The sequence below is a fragment of the Notolepis coatsorum genome (assembly GCF_963971535.1).
Source record: "Notolepis coatsorum genome assembly, chromosome: 15".
NCBI lineage: Eukaryota > Metazoa > Chordata > Actinopteri > Aulopiformes > Paralepididae > Notolepis > Notolepis coatsorum.
The window spans coordinates 53913809-53934961 of NC_140179.1; the positions used below are offsets into that span (position 1 = coordinate 53913809).

Here is a 21153-nt window from a genome sequence, read left to right on the forward strand (position 1 = left end):
GCGTGATGGTTACTGGTGTGATGGTTACTGGTGTGATGGTTACTGGTTGTGATGGTTACTGGTTGTGATGGTTACTGGTTGTGATGGTTACTGGTGTGATGGTTACTTGGTGTGATGGTTACTGGTGTGATGGTTACTGGGTGTGATGGTTACTTGGTGTGATGGTTACTGGTGTGACGGTTACTGGTGTGACGGTTACTGGTGTGACGGTTACTGGTGTGATGGTTACTGGTTGTGATGGTTACTGGTTGTGATGGTTACTGGTGTGATGGTTACTGGGTGTGATGGTTACTGGTGTGATGGTTACTGGTTGTGATGGTTACTGGTTGTGATGGTTACTGGTTGTGATGGTTACTGGTTGTGATGGTTACTGGTGTGATGGTTACTTGGTGTGATGGTTACTGGTGTGATGGTTACTGGGTGTGATGGTTACTTGGTGTGATGGTTACTGGTGTGATGGTTACTGGTTGTGATGGTTACTGGTGTGATGGTTACTTGGTGTGACGGTTACTGGTGTGACGGTTACTGGTGTGACGGTTACTGGTGTGATGGTTACTGGTTGTGATGGTTACTGGTTGTGATGGTTACTGGTTGTGATGGTTACTGGTGTGATGGTTACTGGTGTGATGGTTACTGGTTGTGATGGCAAAACACATTATATGGCAGGCGGCTGGGTGGCTTGTCACCAACGCAAGATACACCGGGTTCGAATCCGGCTGTCGGCGTTGCCTCCGGCTTGGGCCGGCCGTCATACTAACTCAATTGGCAGAGTTAGCGGGTGGGAAGTCGAAGGGTGGTAGTCTCGTCGTTGTGAACAGCGACTCCTACAGGTCGGTTGGGGCGCCTGCACGCGTGTAGTCTTTTACCAACGCACTTGCAGTTTTCTGCAATCTGATTGGCCAGTGACGTTTCTCTCAGAGCCAATCGCGTGACGCCTAGTTCTATCACTGGTTAAAGGGGAACTCCAACATTTTGGGAAATTAGCTTATTTAACATCTTCCCTGGAGTTAGACAAGAAGATACATACCTTTTTTGTCTCTGTGCGTGCATTTTAGCTTTGGGTATAGACGCTCCGTTAGCATAGCTTAGCTTCATCACTGGAAGTGAGGCAGGACAGTAGCCTTACAGTGCCTTACAGTGTATTGCAAGGTCTGACATTGACCAAACTTGATATGCATGACCTTGGTGGGCTCTAGGTCAACTCCTGAAAAGGGGGTCAATGTCAGACTTTGCAATCAAAAGTTAGGGGGCTAATAACCCTTGCCATAATTTCAGTGCGCCCCCTAACTTTTGATTGCAAGGTCTGACATTGACCCCCTTTTCAGGAGTTGACCTAGAGCCCACCAAGGTCATGCATATCAAATTTGGTCAATGTCAGACCTTGCAATACACTGTAAGGCACTGTAAGGCTACTGTCCTGCCTCACTTCCAGTGATGAAGCTAAGCTATGCTAACGGAGCGTCTATTCCCAAAGCTAAAATGCACGCACAGAGACAAAAAAGGTATGTATCTTCTTGTCTAACTCCAGGGAAGATGTTAAATAAGCTAATTTCCCAAAATGTAGGAGTTCCCCTTTAAGCTTGGCGACTCTTTCGAAATTTGTTAACCCTTTAATCGCCAATGCCGTGTTAAGACGTCATTCCTCGCCATGCGTAATCTGCCAATGACGTTTTACAGCGTCTTTGAGATCAATATTTAAAAAATCTGTCATGGTAATCATATTTCACCGACGGATCCTTGACTGGTGCTGGGGATCTCCACTCAACTCTCCAACGGTTCAATATCGCCACCTGGTGGCCGATCGCCAAACCGGAAGTGGGTAAGTGGGGCCGGAAGTGCTTGGTGTCCCCCCTATTCCGTCCGCCACTCGCGATCGCTCCCGGGACTCCATCTTGACACACTGGATAATCGATCGGTTGCCATAACTCAATAAACAATGTTATTTGGACGTATATATTATTCTACAACGCGGAAATGGTTCATCTCTAGATCAACATCTCATAATAGCGAACTTTTTGCTCCAGTATCATCCCCCATCGCTACGAGGAAGCTGCGGTGAGTTTCAGCGTTTTTGATTATTATTATCCATACAAACTGCTATGATCAATATATCACCCATACTACATGATTCATTTAACGTCGGTCATTGCATTATAAACGACCCCCCCCCCCCCCCTCCGGTCACCAGCAGATGATGAGGCATGACGTTTAGGACCTTGTACAATTGACATTTTTTATCTGACGTCAATCGCTAGCAAACTGCATTTGATGATGTAATGTATGCATAAATGGCTATAACTCACGTTCTAGGAATTACTGCAGAAAACGATAAAAACATATTTATACTCTAGACAGTATTTTTATATGAATGTGTGAATGAAAAAGTAAAACGTTCCTACACCCTGAACAATAGCTAATCGATGTTGAATGGGCCATAGTAATGTCAATTTAGCAATACAATTAAAAAAGTTATAGCCCTGCAAAGTAGGTGAACATCTCCATAGACAAATAGAGCTGGCAGTGATCAAACATTGATGGATATAAGCGTGGCAGAGAAAGGGTTAAGGTTAGAGTTTGGTTTAGAGCAGGGCGGTCTAAACCAACGCAGCCCTGATTCCAAACTCTAACCTTAACCAACTTTGAAAGAGTCGCCAAGCTTAACCAGTGATAGAACTAGGCGTCAGCTAGCTAGCAGGCTGTTAGAGGCAGAAATAGGCGTAACACGATTGGCTCTGAGAGAAACGTCACTGGCCAATCGGATCGCGGAACCCGAACGCGGAACTGCAAGTGCGTTGGTAAAAGACTACACGCCGCCTGCACAGCAAAGTCAGGAAAATGGTGGGGGCAGTGTGAGCCTCCTACACGTTACTCCTCGCCAAATGAGAGTCCGTGCTGTCAGGTGAAAAGATGTGACAGGCTGCCTGCACATGTATCGGAGGGGACATGTGATGCAAGGCTTCTATCCTCCCTACAACTGGCCAGTGGGGGGCATATGCGAGCAACGATCAGGACAGGGGAGGGAGAATTGGCACGAGAGGTAAAATTGGGATGGGGAGAAAAATCATAGAAAAAAGGAGGAGAAAAAGTAGATAAAAAAACAAACAAAAAAACATTATATGGCCATTAGCACTTTTCTTTTGTTGCAAGGGACCGATGGGCTAATATCTAGCTAAGATTTGGTTTCTCTATCTGCACTGTCCCTATTTTTCAATGTATCCTTTAGGTTAGGTTCGAGTAAGATAGTTGAACTGTATTTGAAAGTAAAAGACAAAATAAATAGTTGCCAATGATGAAACAATAACGTTTAAAATAATCATTCCCAATCCCATTGCTGAAAACATACTGTGGCGATCGGTGAAGAATAAGGCAGTTCGACTTCTCTTCAGGCACTTTATTGACCGCTTCCTGACTCTGTGGACGTGCTTCCTGACTCTGTGGACGTGCTTCCTGACTCTGTGAACGTGCTTCCTGACTCTGTGGACGTGCTTCCTGACTCTGTAGACGTGCTTCCTGACTCTGTGAACGTGCTTCCTGACTCTGTGAACGTGCTTCCTGACTCTGTGAACGTTAACTTAGTTAACTTGCCATACAAAGTGAGTGTTAGTGTTAGTCAGCAGTTTGTTGTTGTTTTTATTATAACCCAGTGGTAACTTTCTGTTGAGAATAATTGTCCAGGCGACACGCAGTCAGGAAGCACGTCCACAGAGTCAGGAAGCACGTCCACAGAGTCAGGAAGCACGTCCAGAGTCAGGAAGCACGTCCACAGAGTCAGGAAGCACATCCACAGAGTCAGGAAGCACGTCCACAGAGTCAGGAAGCACGTCCACAGAGTCAGGAAGCACGTCCACAGAGTCAGGAAGCACGTCCACAGAGTCAGGAAGCACGTCCACAGAGTCAGGAAGCACGTCCACAGAGTCAGGAAGCACGTCCACAGAGTCAGGAAGCACGTCCACAGAGTCAGGAAGAACATTCACAGAGTCAGGAAGGGTGTCCTGTATATGCCACAAGTATCAAATCAAATAAAAAATATATTTGTATAGCCCAAAATCACATGGAATTGCCCCCATGGGCTTTACAGGTCAAGAAGAAACATCACAATAGATCCAGAACAAAAACCACCACAACACCCCCAGACTTTCCCCAAAGAAGATAAGGAACCTCACTAAAACCTAGCAATAGGGAAAAAAGCACCACAGGCGGCGTGCAGGAGAGAAACCTCAGATGGGCTGTTCAAAAGGGTGATATGTTGGTGATAATATAGTGTTGCTATGGATGATAGATGGATGGAGAATAGAACAAGTGAATAATTGGTATGTATGTGTTACGGTTTCACCTGCACAATCCTCTCTGTCTCCCTCACACACCCCCGTGTCTGTCTCTAACCCTGTGTCTCTCCCATTCACTCCCTGCACTTCGGCGCACGCTCTACGGGCGTGCAAAAGGCGCAGCTGATATTCATCACGCTGATGGATGGAGACTCCACACCTGCTGTCTAATCACCACCCCACCTACAAGAAGACCAGGATCTCCATGCATCAGCGTCAGATCTTCGTTTATTGGCGGCCTGGCAAGTATCTTGACATTACCTCTATTTGCTTATGCTTTTTTCATCATCATGCTAACCTTACTCCCGTTGTGTTTTTTCGTGTCTCTCCACCTGTTCCATGATTTTTGACGTCTCACGTTTTCCCCGTGTTTTTACCTCGTGTTTTTTCTGTGTGCTTCCTCTCGTTTCTCTGTGGAAAACTTACCCTGTCTCTCTCTCCATTATCCCCACAGATTCAACCCCCTGCTTCCCCCCGGTCACGGATACCCCCCCGCCAGGCTCAAGACGCACGCACGCACGCACACACACACACCGCACTGGAGTGTGTTAACTTTTTGCAAAGTATTATTAAATGCCCTTCGGGGTTGAACTTTCCTCTGTCTCCCATGTTGTGCATGAGAGACGGGGTACGTTTTCCACAGATAAACGAGGGGAAGCACATGGGAAAAACACGAGGTAAAAACACGGGGAAAACATAAGACGTCAAAAATCATGGTACGGGTGGAGACATGAAAAAACACAATGGGAGTAAGGTTAGCATGATGATGGAAGAAACATGAGCAATAGAGGTAATGTTAAGATTACGTTACTTAACATAGCTCCATTTAAGATTATGTTACTTAACATAGCTCCATCTAAGATTATGTTACTTAACATAGCTCCATATAAGATTACGTTACTTAAGATAGCTCCATTTAAGATTATGTTACTTAACATAGCTCCATTTAAGATTATGTTACTTAACCTAGCTTGAATTAAGCGTGATAAGTCTGAATACAAGATAAATCACTCACTAAATGTGTCTTTTTTCTGCAGTGTTTTCCAGTCTAGTGCATTGTCCAGTGTCAGGACTGTGTTTTCAGGTCCTGTACAGTGTACACAACATACCTCTCCATTAGGCAGTCAGTAGCAAGCCACTCCAATTCCCTCTTTATCAAAGCTGCTGAGACACTGAACTCAAAGTGCATTCGGCCAAATGTACCTCTAGAAAGACACAACGCTGGATACTACATGTATAAAGTCTACTGTGATTATATAACACAATTACCCCTTATCTTAATTACCTTATCTGTTAAGGTGCATTATTGAGATTCATAATCTGTGCAGCTGTCGGATAAGCTTCCTGAAATGTATGCATGTATCATAAGTATGTACATTGATGGAAGGAAAACAAAGTCATAAAGTCGTCACTAAGGATGTACCTTAATATAAGCTGCAATCTGGAAATACAAAGAGAGAATTAAAGTTGATCAACTTGTGTCAACAGGCTTTCACTGGAAACCGCTCACTGCTTGTAGAGTATTATGATGTCAAGCCAACCCCAATTTTTTTTTTCCATCTCCACCAGGCGGGAAGCCTGGGGGGAGATCATGTAATCGGTTGCGTGCGTCATGTGTCTGTCTGTCTTTCTGTCCACAGCTAATCTTGCAAACAGGGCAGATTTGGATGAGATGTTGCTCATAGACTGACAGCAGGCCAGGGTTCTGGATTATTTGCCCGATAACAAAGTATTTTATCTGAATTATTTTGATAATAATTTTATTTTCAGATTTATTGTCTATATTTAGGTCTTTCTTCTATTACCCTGCCCATACCTATACCTCCCCTCCCTAATGCTGCTATGATGCCTGCATTTCCTCAAAGGGATCAATAAAGCAATATATTATCTTATATTTAGTATGAAGTTACAATTTCTGAACGCAAGCTACACAGGTTCACTGGTAAATGAGCTCTCTGGCACCTGTTTCCATAGTAAACCAATTGTCATGAATATACCTATGCATTAAAAATGTTCATTAACCTGTTAACGTTCGGCGTACCATATACAGTACGTCTCACCCGTGCACGGGACGCACGCACGTCGTGGCACTTGGCCCCCGTCTGCCGGCTCCAGGCTGCATTTTTTGCCATGCAACCAATACATTGTTGGAAAGTTGAATTTGCCACCTTTTGATCGTCACCACACTCGACCTATTGCGTGCTTCGGGTCTCGTGTTACAAGCTGAAATATTCTCAGAGCGTCATTTGACAAGCCACTTGGACGTGTGACCACGTCCGGTTATGGTCAGTCCTGAACTGACCAGTCACCGCTGATGGCGAAAATTATTGACCACTGTTGTAGCCAAGGAGCGTCGGCTCCGAAAGCAATCTCAGACGAGCACTGATTGCAAGGAGAAAGGGGCAGAAGAAGACCAACATGCTTTGTTTTGACTTGCGTGTCTGAATGAATGGCAACAAGTCAATACAAAAGTAAGGAGCAAATATTTTATTTCAGTGTGTTAAAAGTAGACCTCTGTTTCTCTATTACATTAGCACTCAAAGTGATATTTTTTCTTTATTGTGTAAGAAACTTCGGAATGTTAGCTTTCAAAAGAGACCAGACTCATGCATGTGCTATAAGTATAAAGTATAATAAATCGCAAATTAATTTGCAATCGACAGGCGTTTTATGCAAAATGTGCCAGACTATTAAGAGGTTAATTAATTATTGTCATCTACATAAGCCACGCCCCTTTGATATCTCATGAACTGTTTGTCGACTTATGGGAGGTGTCGATTAACTTTTTAAAGGTTTATTCCACCCAAATGGTTTTCAAGGTTGATTCCGACCAAATAGTGTAATAGTGTATAATAGTAAAATAGTGTGTAATACTGTAGTAGTGTTTAATAACTTAAATGTAATAGTTAATCTCGGTTGTTAAAGAACCCAGGATGCCTATCGCAAAGAGTAGGAGGTTCCCTGACATTCCTGACCAAATTCCCAATCAGGTCTCTGACATCAAGGCCACCTAGTAATCCCTTACGCTTAATTGGCTGATATCTATCCCTGTCTCCTGAGCCGTTCAGCCATTGTGTAGTGTGATGTGTGCCTGGTGCCAGTGTATGGCAGCCACTGAGCCTGCGTAGCCCAAGGTTGGGTGCTACTAGTGGTGGTGAAGGAGGCAATTTCCACCCTACATTGTGGGGAGCGCTTTGAGTGTCTAGAAAAGCGCTATATAAAATGTAATGAATTATTATTATTATTAGTGTGTAATACTGTAAGTGTTTAAAAACACAATAGTGTGTAATAGTGTTTAATAACTTAATAATGTGTAATAGTGTAATAGTGTGTAATAACCTAATAGTGTGTAATGGTGTAATAGTTTTTATTAACTTAATAGTGTGTAATAGTGTTTAATAACTTCATAGTGTGTAATAGTGTTTATTAACTTTATAGTGTGTAATAGTGTTTAATAACTTCATAGTGTGTAATAGTGTTTATTAACTTTATAGTGTGTAATAGTGTTTAATAACTTCATAGTGTGTAATAGTGTTTATTAACTTAATAGAGTGTAATAGTGTTCATTAACTTAATAGTGTGTAATAGTGTAAATTAACTTAATAGTGTGTAATAGTCTTTATTAACTTAATAGAGTGTAATAGTGTTTATTAACTTAATAGTGTAATAATGTAAATTAACTTAATAGTGTAATAGTGTAATAAATATGTGGTTTCTGTCATTCATTTAGATGACAGAATTGTGTGCAATGATACGACGATATCATCCCGATATGATGCACGATTATATTGAATTATCAATTTGTTTTTATATGGCTGTCATTGTAAACTGGTCACACATAAAAAAAGAGATCTTGTTTTTTTACCTGTATATATAAATGACAAATAAAAATAAAAAGTAAATTTGCAGTTGATTTATTGATTGATTTTCATGCACACAAAGTGTCCAACCCTCATGACACCAAAGATACTGTTACAGTGTTCCATTATTACATTACACTTAATTATCTAAATATAAATTACATAAATACTAGGGATGTTCGATATTGGCTTTTTTACTAATATCCGATATACCGATATTGTCCAACTCATAATTTTTTATACCGATATCAACCTATACCGATATATGCGGGGTTTCCCCCCCAAAAAAACGAAACAATTTTAGGTAACTAACATTACATATGTCTTGTTGTGGAATTAACACAACATTATGCATACTTTTGACAAAAGTATGCATTGATGTGTTGATTTCACTGGATGCATTCAATAAGGCATTCTAAACATAAACATTATCTGTGCATCTCCCCTTTTTTTCTCTCTCTCTCTCCCTCTGGTTCTCACTCAACCTTTCTCTTTTTCCCTCTCTCTTTCCTTTTCTCTCCCTCAGGATAATTAAAGTATTTCTATTCTATTCTATTTATTGTAATTTTCCTTGTATACTAATGCTACTGTAATTTTGTATTTTATTTACTTGTATGCATGTACATAACCTTGTTTTTGTTGCAGCCTCCCACACCCCCTTCCCTCAAAAGGCTTTAGCTTTTTGGTCAGGCTGCCTTTGTATATAATAATTTGTTCTTACTTGCTTGGCTGGGTAAATAAAGGTTAAATCAAATGTTTTTTTTTATAAACGATACCGATCATTTCAGATATTACATTTTAATCCCAATATCGGTAGGACGATAATATCGGACATCTCTAATAAATACAGATTACAGCTCGGTCTTAAACAAAGTATTCTGCCTTCTCTCCTGAGCTTGACAAACAAAATCTGCAACAAAGAAAAATTCCCTTCCTGAAGCACAACTCACAAGTTTTTCATATCAACATAGATAGTCTGATAATTAGTCGTTTATCTTTACTGCTGGTCATAACATGAACAGAGTGTGTCACACAAACATCTATCACCTTTCTCTCCAGACCTTTGACACTCTGCACAATAAAAGGCTGCTGACAGGGAAGCGAGCACCTTTCTTTCAGACTCCTGCTGTTTGCTCCAGTAAACCAGCTGCTGCACACAGACCAGCTACTCCGGGGGACGGTAGCCTCACCTTGGCCTCCATCATGTTGTGGCTCTTTGTGCTCCTCGCCTGGCTGGTGATATGGATCGGCGGGTCGTACTGGTACCTGTTCGGGAAGCCAAGCCCCTTCTCCCTGGAGTCGCTGAGACCGCCGGGCCCTCGGGAGTTTGACCAGAAGAAGAGAGACAAAGTCATCAAGCAAGGTGCGCTGATCCTTTACATGTTATACGCTTGCAAATACCAGTGGGGGAAGAAGTACACAGTTCCTTTACTTAAGTAAGTACAAGTAGAAATACTCAGATAAATGAGTACTCTGGTAAAAGTCCTCCACTCAAATTATACTTAAGAAAAAGTAGAGACGTATTTGCTATTGAATGTACTTAAGTATCTAAAGTAAAAGTACACATTCTACACAACGTTTGTGTATCCATTGACCTCTATAGGTTATGTTAAATTAAAGTGGTATGTGGTCCAGTTATGCTGCTCTGGTTAAAGGTTGTGTTAAAGTGGTATGTGGTCCAGTTATGCTGCTCTGATTAAACATTATGTTGAAGTAGTATGTGGTCCAGTTATGCTGCTCTGATTAAACATTGTGTTAAAGTGGTATGTGGTCCAGTTATGATGCTCTGATTAAACATTGTGTTAAAGTGGTATGTGGTCCAGTTATATTTCGTTATAGTTTACGCTTTGCTCTATTGGAACTGTCCCTTTAATCATATCCTAAATGAAAGCTTTCACCGCGTGTAAGACCTGCCCATCCGCCTGACCACTCCCACATCCGCTACTATAAAGCGGGGTCATGGCCATACAACAGCTCCTTCCCTACTTTCACCACCAAATACCGTGTCATAGCACTGCTTAAGTTTAGTGTTAAAGGGGAACTCCAACATTTTGGGAAATTAGCTTATTTAACATCTTCCCTGGAGTTAGACAAGAAGATGCATACCTTTTTTGTCTCTGTGCGTGCATTTTAGCTTTGGGAATAGACGCTCCGTTAGCATAGCTTAGCTTCATCACTGGAAGTGAGGCAGGACAGTAGCCTTACAGTGCCTTACAGTGTATTGCAAGGTCTGACATTGACCAAACTTGATATGCATGACCTTGGTGGGCTCTAGGTCAACTCCTGAAAAGGGGGTCAATGTCAGACTTTGCAATCAAAAGTTAGGGGGCTAATAACCCTTGCCATAATTTCAGTGCGCCCCCTAACTTTTGATTGCAAGGTCTGACATTGACCCCCTTTTCAGGAGTTGACCTAGAGCCCACCAAGGTCATGCATATCAAATTTGGTCAATGTCAGACCTTGCAATACACTGTAAGGCACTGTAAGGCTACTGTCCTGCCTCACTTCCAGTGATGAAGCTAAGCTATGCTAACGGAGCGTCTATTCCCAAAGGTTAGTTTAGTTATAGGAGCTGTGTTGGCATTTTCTTTAGTTTCTCCCTCTCTCACTAATTTACGGGAGAAAGAAAGGATAATGTCGTCACCAAGTTTCAAGTTTCTTTAATAGTTGTCATACAGAAGTACAGAATACTTTCATACAAAATGCTTCTTACTGTTACGCTCCAGAGACTGTGCTAGACAAGATAGTATCAAATAACATAGTATAGCATGTAAATTAGAAGTAGAAAATGAGGTCACAGTGTTCAGTATAGACATGTACAATGTTCGATGCATAATAGACGTAACTGAGTTACCATATAATATACAATACTATGCAGTGTACTAATGTACAATACTATATAGTGCAAAGCAGAAATGGGATGAGGTACAATTTAGGTACAATTTACAGTAAGGTGTACGAGTTGTAGTGCAATCCTTCATCAATAAATATAAAGTGTGGGGAGTTGGTGCTACAGTGTGTTTGTTTAAGTGAGTGTGTGCTATAAAGTGTGGGGAGTGGGTGCTACAGTGTGTTTGTTTAAAGTGAGTGTGTGCGTGTGGATGTGTGTGCTATGTGCGTTTGATGGTTGTTGTGTAGTGTTCATTGTTCGTTGAGCAGCCTGATGGCCTGGGGATAGAAGCTTCTTCTGAGTCTTTCTGTGCTCTCCTTGAGACTCCGGTATCGCTTGCCTGACCGCAGCAGTTCAAAGAGGCAGTTGTTCGGGTGACTGGAGTCTTTAATGATTCTCTTAGCCTTGCCCCTGCACCGCTTGTTGTAAATGTTCTGGAGGGTGGGGAGCCCCCCTCCAATTGTGCGTTCGGCTGAACGTGTCACTCTTTGTAGTCTGCTTCGGTCTTGTGCAGTGCTATTCCCAAACCAGGAGGTGATGTTGCCAGTCAGGATGCTCTCTATTGTACATGAGTAGAAGTTCTTAAGGATCTTCTGACTGACTTGGAACTTCCTTAGGCGCCTGAGGAAGTAGAGGCGTTGTCGTGCCTTCTTCACAACACTGTCAATGTGTGTGGTCCATGTCAAGTCCTCGGATATGTAGGCTCCGAGGTACTTAAAGCTGTTGACTCTCTCAACCGGTGCCCCGTCGATGCTGAGGGGGCTGTAGTCCTTGACCCCCGACCTCCTGAAGTCCACAATCATCTCCTTTGTAAAGGCTAACTGTTAGCCAGTTAGCTGTTAGGCTAAGCCGTTAGCTGGCTACTACATTAAGGCTAGAACGTTAGCTTGATGCTAAACCGTCAGCCTGGAGTTAGCTGTTAGCTTGTGCTACAACCGTTGGCGCTAGCCGTGAGGAAGTAGCGGGCCCTGAGCACTCGGACTACGGCGTCATCTCTGGCAGAAGATGTCGTCGGGCCTGCACCATGACCGGCCGCAGGATGGGGGCATCGCGCTGGAGTGCTCTGTGTGTCTCTCTCTCTCTGTCTGTCTGTCTGTCTGTCTGTCTGTCTGTCTGTCTGTCTGTCTGTCTGTCTGTGTCTGCCACTCGCAGACTGTGTGGATGACTGTCACTCAAAGTGCTTATGGGCGGAGCCAGGCCAACATAGCCTGAAATCCAAAGTGAGAAAAATTTACTTGATTAGAAATATAAAACAATGCATTTTTTTTTAATAAAACCTTACAGAGGTGTTCCATAGACTCACAGGAATTGTGTAAAGTTGCCCAAATAGTGCTAGGAATAGCAATGCATGTCCCCTTTAAAGTGGTATGTGGTCCAGTTATGCTGCTCTGATTATGTCCTCTTTGTTGACAGGCTTCAAATGTGAAAGTATATCATCTTCATACCTTTTTTATTTAGTATATATTGTGTTTTCTATGCAAAATCCTTTTCTTCAAAGTAACTAGTAAAAAATGTAAATGTAGTTTAGTAAAAAGTTTAATTTCCCTTGAAATGTAGTGGAGTAAAATTACACACAAGTAGATTTTTTTTTAACTTAAGTACAGTAGTTGAGTAAAAATACTTAGTTACTTTCCACCACTGGTAAATACACTATAAAGAAAATCTCAATTCATATTAGTAACCTTTTTTTTGCATTTGGCTGTTGTTGTTGTTGTTGTTGAATCAACTAAACAGGATTGATGTAAACTTGGTATTTAATCTTTACTCTAATATTTAGTTCATTCAACTATAAAAAGACAATGCAAAAAGGTTACTTGAAAATAAACGTTAATATATGATAAAAATGTGTACACTGTAATTGCTCCAATGACATTCTTGTATTTCAGTTAAATCCTCAATGCTTTGAGTTTTAACGGGATTGTTAAAAGGGTTGCTTTCTTTGCTTTCTTCTGTTTCCTCCGTTTCTTCAGATCTTATTCACTGTTTGTTATAAGCAAAGTTATTGGCTGAAAGGCTTGCTTGCATAAAGTTAGATTTCTGGGTCATTGTCACACGGGAAACACAAACAAGTGAAGAAGATTATATTATTGTCAATGTACACACCCCGTAACCAGGCTAAACCACAGCACAATATGACGACACACGATACAGTACAGATCATAATAGTTACAAGGGAGCTGTTCTCAGAGTTATGGCTAACGATGTATCTATTTGTCCACCAATTACCTGCAGAGTTGAAAAATACTTTCATGTGGAAGGTTTATCTTAATTAGATTATGATTGTGTAATGTTTATGACAGGGGGACAACCTTCAGACACATTACGTAACCCTTCACATTTGACCATTTGTCTCTTTTCACCTCAAGATAAGTTATATCTCTTGATTAAGACTTTGTTTGGTGTGAGAGATAAGTTAAATTGAGAATGAGGTTAATTTCTTATTTTACTGTTACTGTTTACGAGGAAGTGAGGGAACTACTTTTCTGTAAAATGTCCTCCATTTATGTAGATCTTCTTGAGCAGGATGAATAATGAAAAAATATAGTTGTGCTTCAGGAAGGGATGTTGCTTGAGAGAGAAGACAGAATACTTTGTTTAAGACCGAGCTATAATCTGTATTTATGTCATCCGTATTTAGGTAATGAAATGTAATAATGGAACAGTACCTTTGATGTCTTATGAGGGTTGAGCACTTTGTGTGCATGACACAAAAATAAAATAATCAATCAATCAATTATAAAGACTGAGTGGACAGATCACACAATAAAAAGCATTATTTTCCAGTTCACATATGGAAAATACAAAAAAGGAAATGCATGTGTTGATTTGATTGATTTCTTTTTTATTTAGTACATACAATTTATACAAAAGTATTAAAACAAGGAGTACAAGGATAACATGTGAAAGTCTGTCGACTTGTTTCCAACATGGTCCCAAGAAGAATACAATAAATCACAAAGAAAGAGTTAAGAAGATAAGATAGATACAACAAGTAGATAAAATAGACAACACAATTTTCTGAAAGAGCCTCCTGTTCTTCAAGAGTGGTGGCCAAGCACCCACTGCAACCTATTGTTGCAGATGTGGCTTCACACCCCTCTTGAAGACGGCAATAGTGGGGGAGTTTTGGATGGCCCTGGGCAGAGAGTTCCACAGCCGGCAGGCTGTAGACAGAAAGCCATTCTGTCAATAGTAACCCTTTCTAGGCTCATAAACTGAGAGCTGTCCAGACCGTAACTGTCGTCCGTGGACCTGGCCACGCAGGACAATGCGAGAGCATAAATAACTGGTGGCAGATCCATTTAACATTTTATACGTAAGTTTCAGAAAGGAGACCCTCTGCTCCACAGGGAGCCATCCCACCTCATTGAAGTGACATGGCTCAATATGGGTTCGAGGTGGCAGATTTAGGACCAATTGTATGGTCTTATTTTGGCCTGTGTTTACTTTCCATTGTAACACCACTATACCAAGTCAAGTCAAGAGTCAAGAGTTTTATTTGTCACGGCATACAAGTATTAGGGATGGGTACCGAATTCGGTACTTTTGAGGTACCGAACCGAAACACGTCGGTACTACCGAGTATTGATTCAAGTGAGATACAAAAAAAAAAAAAAAAAAAATGTAATTTTAATTTTTAATTTTTTTTACTTTTTTATTTTCATGTCAACGTTCACACGCACAATATATGCTTACCTAGGTTTGACTTGATTCAACAACAAAGCAGTCGGAGCAATGGCAAGCCGAAAACTGTCGAAATTGTAGTTATTTGAAGTTTGGATTCTTTTTTTCACGACTGAGGTAGGCAAATTAAATTTCTTGAGACTAAAGTACCGAATAAAGGTACCGTTGGGTACCGGTATCGATTCACAGGTACCGGTACCGGTTCAAATGTGAAAGGTACCCATCCCTAACAAGTATACAATGAAATGCGGGGGGTCTTGCCCGCAATGATTGTGCATAATACAATAGTAATATATAATAAGAATCCAATAGAACGACATTGTGCAATAAAACAAGTAAACAAAGTAGGGCATATCGGTATATGTACATGAGTTATTTACAGAGCATGGTAGGACATGCTAGGTCCTGTGGTAGTGCAATACACTGTTCGCTACGGATGAGGCACTGGGTCTTAATGTACACTGCTATACAATCTCAAGTTATACTATACTATTCTTAAAGTGACCTTTCCTTTTGTAAAGTGACCATAAGTGTGAGCGTGTGCAGCAAGAGTGTGTGTGTGCTCATGTTAAAGTGGCTGCTAGTGTGTGAGCGTGTACAGTGTGTGTGTTGTGTGTGTGCTCATGTGTGCTTGTGTGTGGAGAGTTCAGTGTTCAAGGCTGGCCTGGGGGAAGAAGCTGAGCCGAAGTCTCTCTGTCCTAGTTGCTGGTGTTCGCAGGCGTTTGCCTGACCGCAGCAGCTTGAACAGGCTGTTGTTGGGGTGGTGAGGGTCTTTCATTATTCTGCAGGCTCTGGATTTGCACCTCTTGTTGTATAGGACCTGCAGGGGTGGTAGTGCAATACCCGTGGTACGCTCGGCTGAGCGCACCACTCTCTGTAGGGCCTTCTTGTCCTGTGCCGTGCTGTTTCCATACCAGGCAGTGATGTTTCCAGTCAAGATGCTCTCTACAGCTCCAGAGTAGAAGGACTGGAGTATCTTCCCAGATACTCTGAACTTCCTTAACTGTCTCAGGTGGTAGAGGCGCTGATTTGCCTTTTTTATGACTGAGTCTATGTGTGTTGTCCATGTCAGATCCTCTGAGATGTGGACCCCCAGGTACTTGAAGCTGCACACCCTGTCCACGGTAGCCCCGTTTATCCTCAGTGGTGTGTGTGTCCCCTGCTGTCTCCTCCTAAAATCCACGATCAGCTCCTTGGTTTTACCAATGTTCAGGAGCAGGCTGTTGTCCTGGCACCAGCGTTCCAGTACCTCAACCTCCTCCCGGTAGGCCTTCTCGTCGTTGTCCGAGATCAGCCCCACCACCACTGTGTCGTCCGCAAACTTCACTATGGAGTTGGAGCTGAACTTGGCCACACAGTCATTTGTGTATAGTGAGTACAGCAGGGGGCTCAGAACACAGCCCTGGGGGGACCCGATGCTCAGGGTGATGGTGTTGGAGGTCTGACTCCCCACCCTGACCACCTGGGGCCTTTCACTCAGAAAGTCCAGTATCCAGGCGCTCAGAGCGGAGCTCAGACCCAGCTCGATCAGCTTGTCCACCAGTCTGGTGGGGACTATGGTGTTGAACGCTGAGCTGTAGTCAATGAACAACAGTCTCACATAGCCCCCCTTCTGGCGGTCTAGGTGAGAGAGGGTGCTGTGCAGTACTTGGGAGACTGCATCAGTGGACCTGTTTGGCCTGTATGCAAATTGCATAGGGTCCATATCACTGGGGAGGGAGGCACAAATGTGATCCTTGACCAGCCCCTCAAAACATTTCATGGCCACAGAGGTGAGTGCCACCGGTCTGTAGTCATTGAGACCTGTTGGGGAGGATTTCTTTGGTACCGGAATAATGGTAGACATCTTGAAGCAGGCAGGGACCACAGACTCCGCCAGGGATAGATTAAATATGGTGGTGAACACAGGGGCTAGATGGTTAGCACAGGACTTAAGTATGCATCCTGTTATTCCATCTGGGCCAGCAGCCTTTCTGGTGTTCACCTGCATAAATGCTCTTCTCACACCAGTACGTACATGCATAATCATATTGGTTGAGGATCTCTTAAGAAACACATGTGCATACATTTATACCATTAACCTGAGTGTATTATGTATTGTGAGTTGGTGTCTCTTTGTTGGTCTGTTGAAACCTGTGAACTGTGTGTAAGTCATATATTTTTGTTAGAACATGTGCTAAATAGCTCTACATTCTGTGTTCGGTCAGTAACATGGGGTCTCCCAGTCCCTCCTGCTCTGCAGTAAACAGAAAGTGCTTTTTCTTGTATCCCTTCCCACTTTATCCAATCAGGAGAGAGAACCCTTGATATCTTTACTTATTTCAAGAAATTTAGCCAAACCAAATTTGCTTACTGCACTGGTCAATTATTGCTTAAAACTAGTTTTTACTTCTTATTTTTGTCAGACCATTTTGCAGTGTGGAGTTCTCTCTCCCGATTGGATAAAGTGGGAACGGGATACCAGAAAATGTATCTTGTGTTTACTGCAGAGCGGAGGGACTGGGAGACCCATTACTGATCAGACACTCCTATGATGGCTGTCGGAGTGTAGAGCTATTATTTTAACACCACTTATTTTAACAAATAAAAAATACCACTTACAGCGCCTTTTAAGCTATTTGTTTGTTTTTAGTTACAGCATGTGCATGCTTTTGTAATCGGGGGCTCATTGAAAGAATATGCTAAAAGCAGTGTTGTACTTGAGTCACTAAATCTCGAGTCCAAGTCATTTAAAAAGCAGCTAACGAAATACACATTGGAAAAATACAGAAATGAGTATTGAGGATAAACAAAGTTATGTTATACTGTGTATGTAGTGCTGTACTATATTCACTGCTGTCAAGTGAATCAAGTTTTTTTTCTTGTAATCTTTTAATATAAGTAAAAGTATATTCTATATTGTAATACACTAAATTATGTTATATCTAGTAAAATTAATGGAAGATCAAATATAAATGTAAGGGGGTAGGGATCAATAAGCTTAGCTTCCCTCTACTCCTTTTTTGGACATGTCTGCTAACCAAACACAATGCTCTTGACCTTTTGTTTATAACTCCTTTTTTTTTCTTTTTTTTTTTTAATTTATTTTATTTGGCGTTATGATTGTTTGGTTCGACGGAACAAGATATCGTGAGTTGTTTGGAGAAATATGGAGAATAACATGTCCAAAAATAAACGTATTCATTCAAGTCGAGTCTCGGGTCGAGTCCGAGTCGAGTCCCCATTACCCTAGTCCGAGTCAGAGTCCAAGTCATCAAAGTTGAGTCCACTCCACTCTGGCAGTCAAAGAGCTGATAAAATAAGGTCTACTACATTAAACATAAATGGCACAGTGGTCACCATTTCAAAGGGAGTTCATTGCAGCCAATGCTCGAGTCCAAGTCCAAGTATGAGTCATCAGTGCTCAAGTCCAAGTCGAGTCACGAGTCCTGAAATTACTCCAGGACTCGGACTCGAGTCCCAACCCTGGACTCGAGTACTACAACACTGGCAGAAAGACACATTTACCAATAGCGTTGTGTGAACGACATCAGTAAATATTTGAACCTCTTTATCCTCTATAGGCTTCAGCCTCGACAAGGTGCCGGAGAACCTGGATGTCATCGTCATCGGCAGCGGGATCGGCGGCCTGACGGTCGGAGCCACGCTGGCCAAAGCTGGCAAGAAGGTTCTGGTGCTGGAGCAGCACGACCAGGCCGGGGGCTGCTGCCACACCTACGTCGAGAAAGGCTTCGAGTTCGATGTCGGTAAGAGAACTGGATTTATGTTAAAAAGATTTAAATAGATCCAAGATACTCTTCTGTCAATTTTCTCCAACATTCTGTGAAAGGGCTCTATTCTAATAGCCTCTAACAAGCGGGCAGAAAAGTGGCCATTTCTTAACTTGAACTTGAGGACTGCATACTTTTTTTGCAAACCAAAATATTATACTTTATACTTATAGCACATGCATGAGACTGATCTCTTTTGAAAGATGACATTCTGAAGTTTCTGATTCCAGAAAGAAAATTCACTTTTAGTGCTAACGTAATAGAGTAACATAGGTCTGAACTTGAGTTGTAGACAAACTTGTTACTCAAGTTTTTCTTTAGTAGTCCAGAGGTAGTATTTCCCCAGAAGGTGGTATGGCCTTCAAATCAGACAGACCCATAGCCGGAAGCCTTGTGTAGTACATGTCCAAATCTCATAAAGATCCATTCAGAAATGAGTGATTAGGAGTGATTTTGGTAAACTGTGTACAAAAGAAAAACTGAGTTTTCTCATAGACTTCAATTCATTCGGCTGTTTTTCTCTTCCTTTTTTCGCTCGTTAGTTTTTTTTTGTTTTTTAGATTCATACATCCCCATGTGGTGTTTCATTGATAAGCCACACTCATTGCCTACAACGATCTACAATCATTTTCGAGATCGGATCTAGATTGACAGAACTACTGCGCCAAGAGTCGGGAGTGGTATTTTGCGCAATACCGTGTACTTTGCACAAGCCTCAAATACCGGCATGTAACTCGAGAACCGCTGAACGGATTTTGTCGGATTCTATCGCTATCGACAGGCAACAAATAAGCCTTCAATTCGATATATATATTGTATTACAAAATATGCACACCCGAGCCACTAGGGGTCGCCAAAATGCCGGTGGGCAAATCGTCCTAAAAACGTCCCATATGCGGGTCGGCGCATTCTATTAACATGCAACGGCATTCTCGAGTTACATGCCGATATGTGAGGCGTGCACCACTGTACATGGCAGAGTCTAGATTTATTGGACAGGGTTGTAGCCAATGAGGGTGGCTTTCCAATGATACCCCACGTGGGGATGTGCGAATCAGGTATCTACTGTAGGTGAAAAGTCATGAGCGAAAACCAGAAGAGAAAAATAACGCAGAATGAATTGAAGTCGATGAGGAAATGGAATCTTGGAGAGCTTTTTATTTTGTACAGTTTACCAAAATCGCTCCTAATCACTCATTTCTGAACGGATCTTTATGAAATTTGCACATGTACTACATAATACTTCAGGCGATGGGGCCAGCATGTTTCCCAGCTTATACCATTTTTTTGGGATATACTATTTGTGGATATTGCAACTACTACAGAAAAACGTGACTAACAAGTTTTTCTACAACTCAAGTTCAGACCTATGTTATTCTATTTCATTAGCACTAAAAGTGAGAGACCAGGCTTATGCATGTGCTATAAGTATAAAGTATAGTATTTTGGTTTGCAAAATAAGCATGCAGTCCTCAAAAACGAAAACAGAAATGGCTACTTTTCGGGGTGTTTTCAAACTAACCTCTGAAAAGTCAAAATAAAATATGATATATCTTTAGTATTGAATAGATAAAGTACAATATATCCTTACTATTGAATACATAACATATTGAATACATAAAGTATGATATATCTTTACTATTGAATAAATAAAGTGTTACAAGATAAAAAACGTTGTTTCAAAGCATCCTCAGAGCAACGTTGGTTCACTTTGTTTATATATTATAAACAATATTCAAACATTTGTAACCAGTTATTGTAGAGGTAATTTGTAACTAGTTATTGTAGAGGTAATTTGTAACTAGTTATTGTAGAGGTAATGTGTAACTAGTTATTGTAGAGGTCATTTGTAACTAGTTATTGTAGAGGTCATTTGTAACTATAGTTATTGTAGAGGTAATGTGTAACTAGTTATTGTAGAGGTCATTTGTAACTATAATAATAATCTTCATTTATATAGCACCTTTCATACACTTAGTGCAGCTCAAAGTGCTTAACAGAGACACGTCTTCTTTAAACAAGTCAAGAAGAAAAAAAACATAGTAACACAGTAAGTCAAGAAAAAACAAGAAATACCATAAGGTCCATAAGCTCAAAATAAATGCATGCATGCATGCAACACTCCCAGACGTACCCCACGTGAAGGTAAGGAAAAACTCACTAAAACCTAACAATAGGAAAAAATGTCTACCATATTGGCGGATTGCTCTGATTCAGCTCAGACCATTTCCTGCTAGATTTAATTAGGTCATCCTGATTTGAGGCATGTTGTGATGTCACCGGGGCCCTGGGTAAGCGGACAGTGATGCGATTGGCTCTGTGGTTGGAGCTAATACCCGCCCACAATCTACCTCTACACAGCGAGTGGAAACCACTTCCTCATACTGCAGAGGCAGAGTGAAACCTGACACCTCTGCATGCACTCTGAGGGAGAGAGGGAGGGAGGGAGGGAGAGAGGGGGAGAGAGGAAGAGGGGGAGAGAGGGAGAGGGGGAGAGAGGGAGAGAGAGGTGCGCAAACACTCTGCGCGCAGGTGGGAAGTGCTTATGGGCGGAGCCAGGCCATAACAGCCTGAAATCCTGAGGCTGAAAAATGATGGTTTTGAGTACTTGATTAGAAATATAA

General features: G+C 41.7%; 1 protein-coding gene across 1 annotated transcript in view; it reads left to right on the plus strand.

Annotated features, from left to right (window-relative positions):
* LOC311242057 (inactive all-trans-retinol 13,14-reductase) overlaps window positions 1–21153 on the plus strand; it is a gene marked incomplete at both ends in the record, with an annotated part of 113154 nt that overhangs the window by 65428 nt on the left and 26573 nt on the right. Inside the window, 3 exons of the mRNA XM_084331010.1 lie at window positions 3676–3956; window positions 9245–9548; window positions 18323–18505. Of these exons, the coding sequence (XP_084187136.1) occupies window positions 3676–3956; window positions 9245–9548; window positions 18323–18505 (768 nt within the window). The remainder of the gene's footprint in view (window positions 1–3675; window positions 3957–9244; window positions 9549–18322; window positions 18506–21153) is intronic.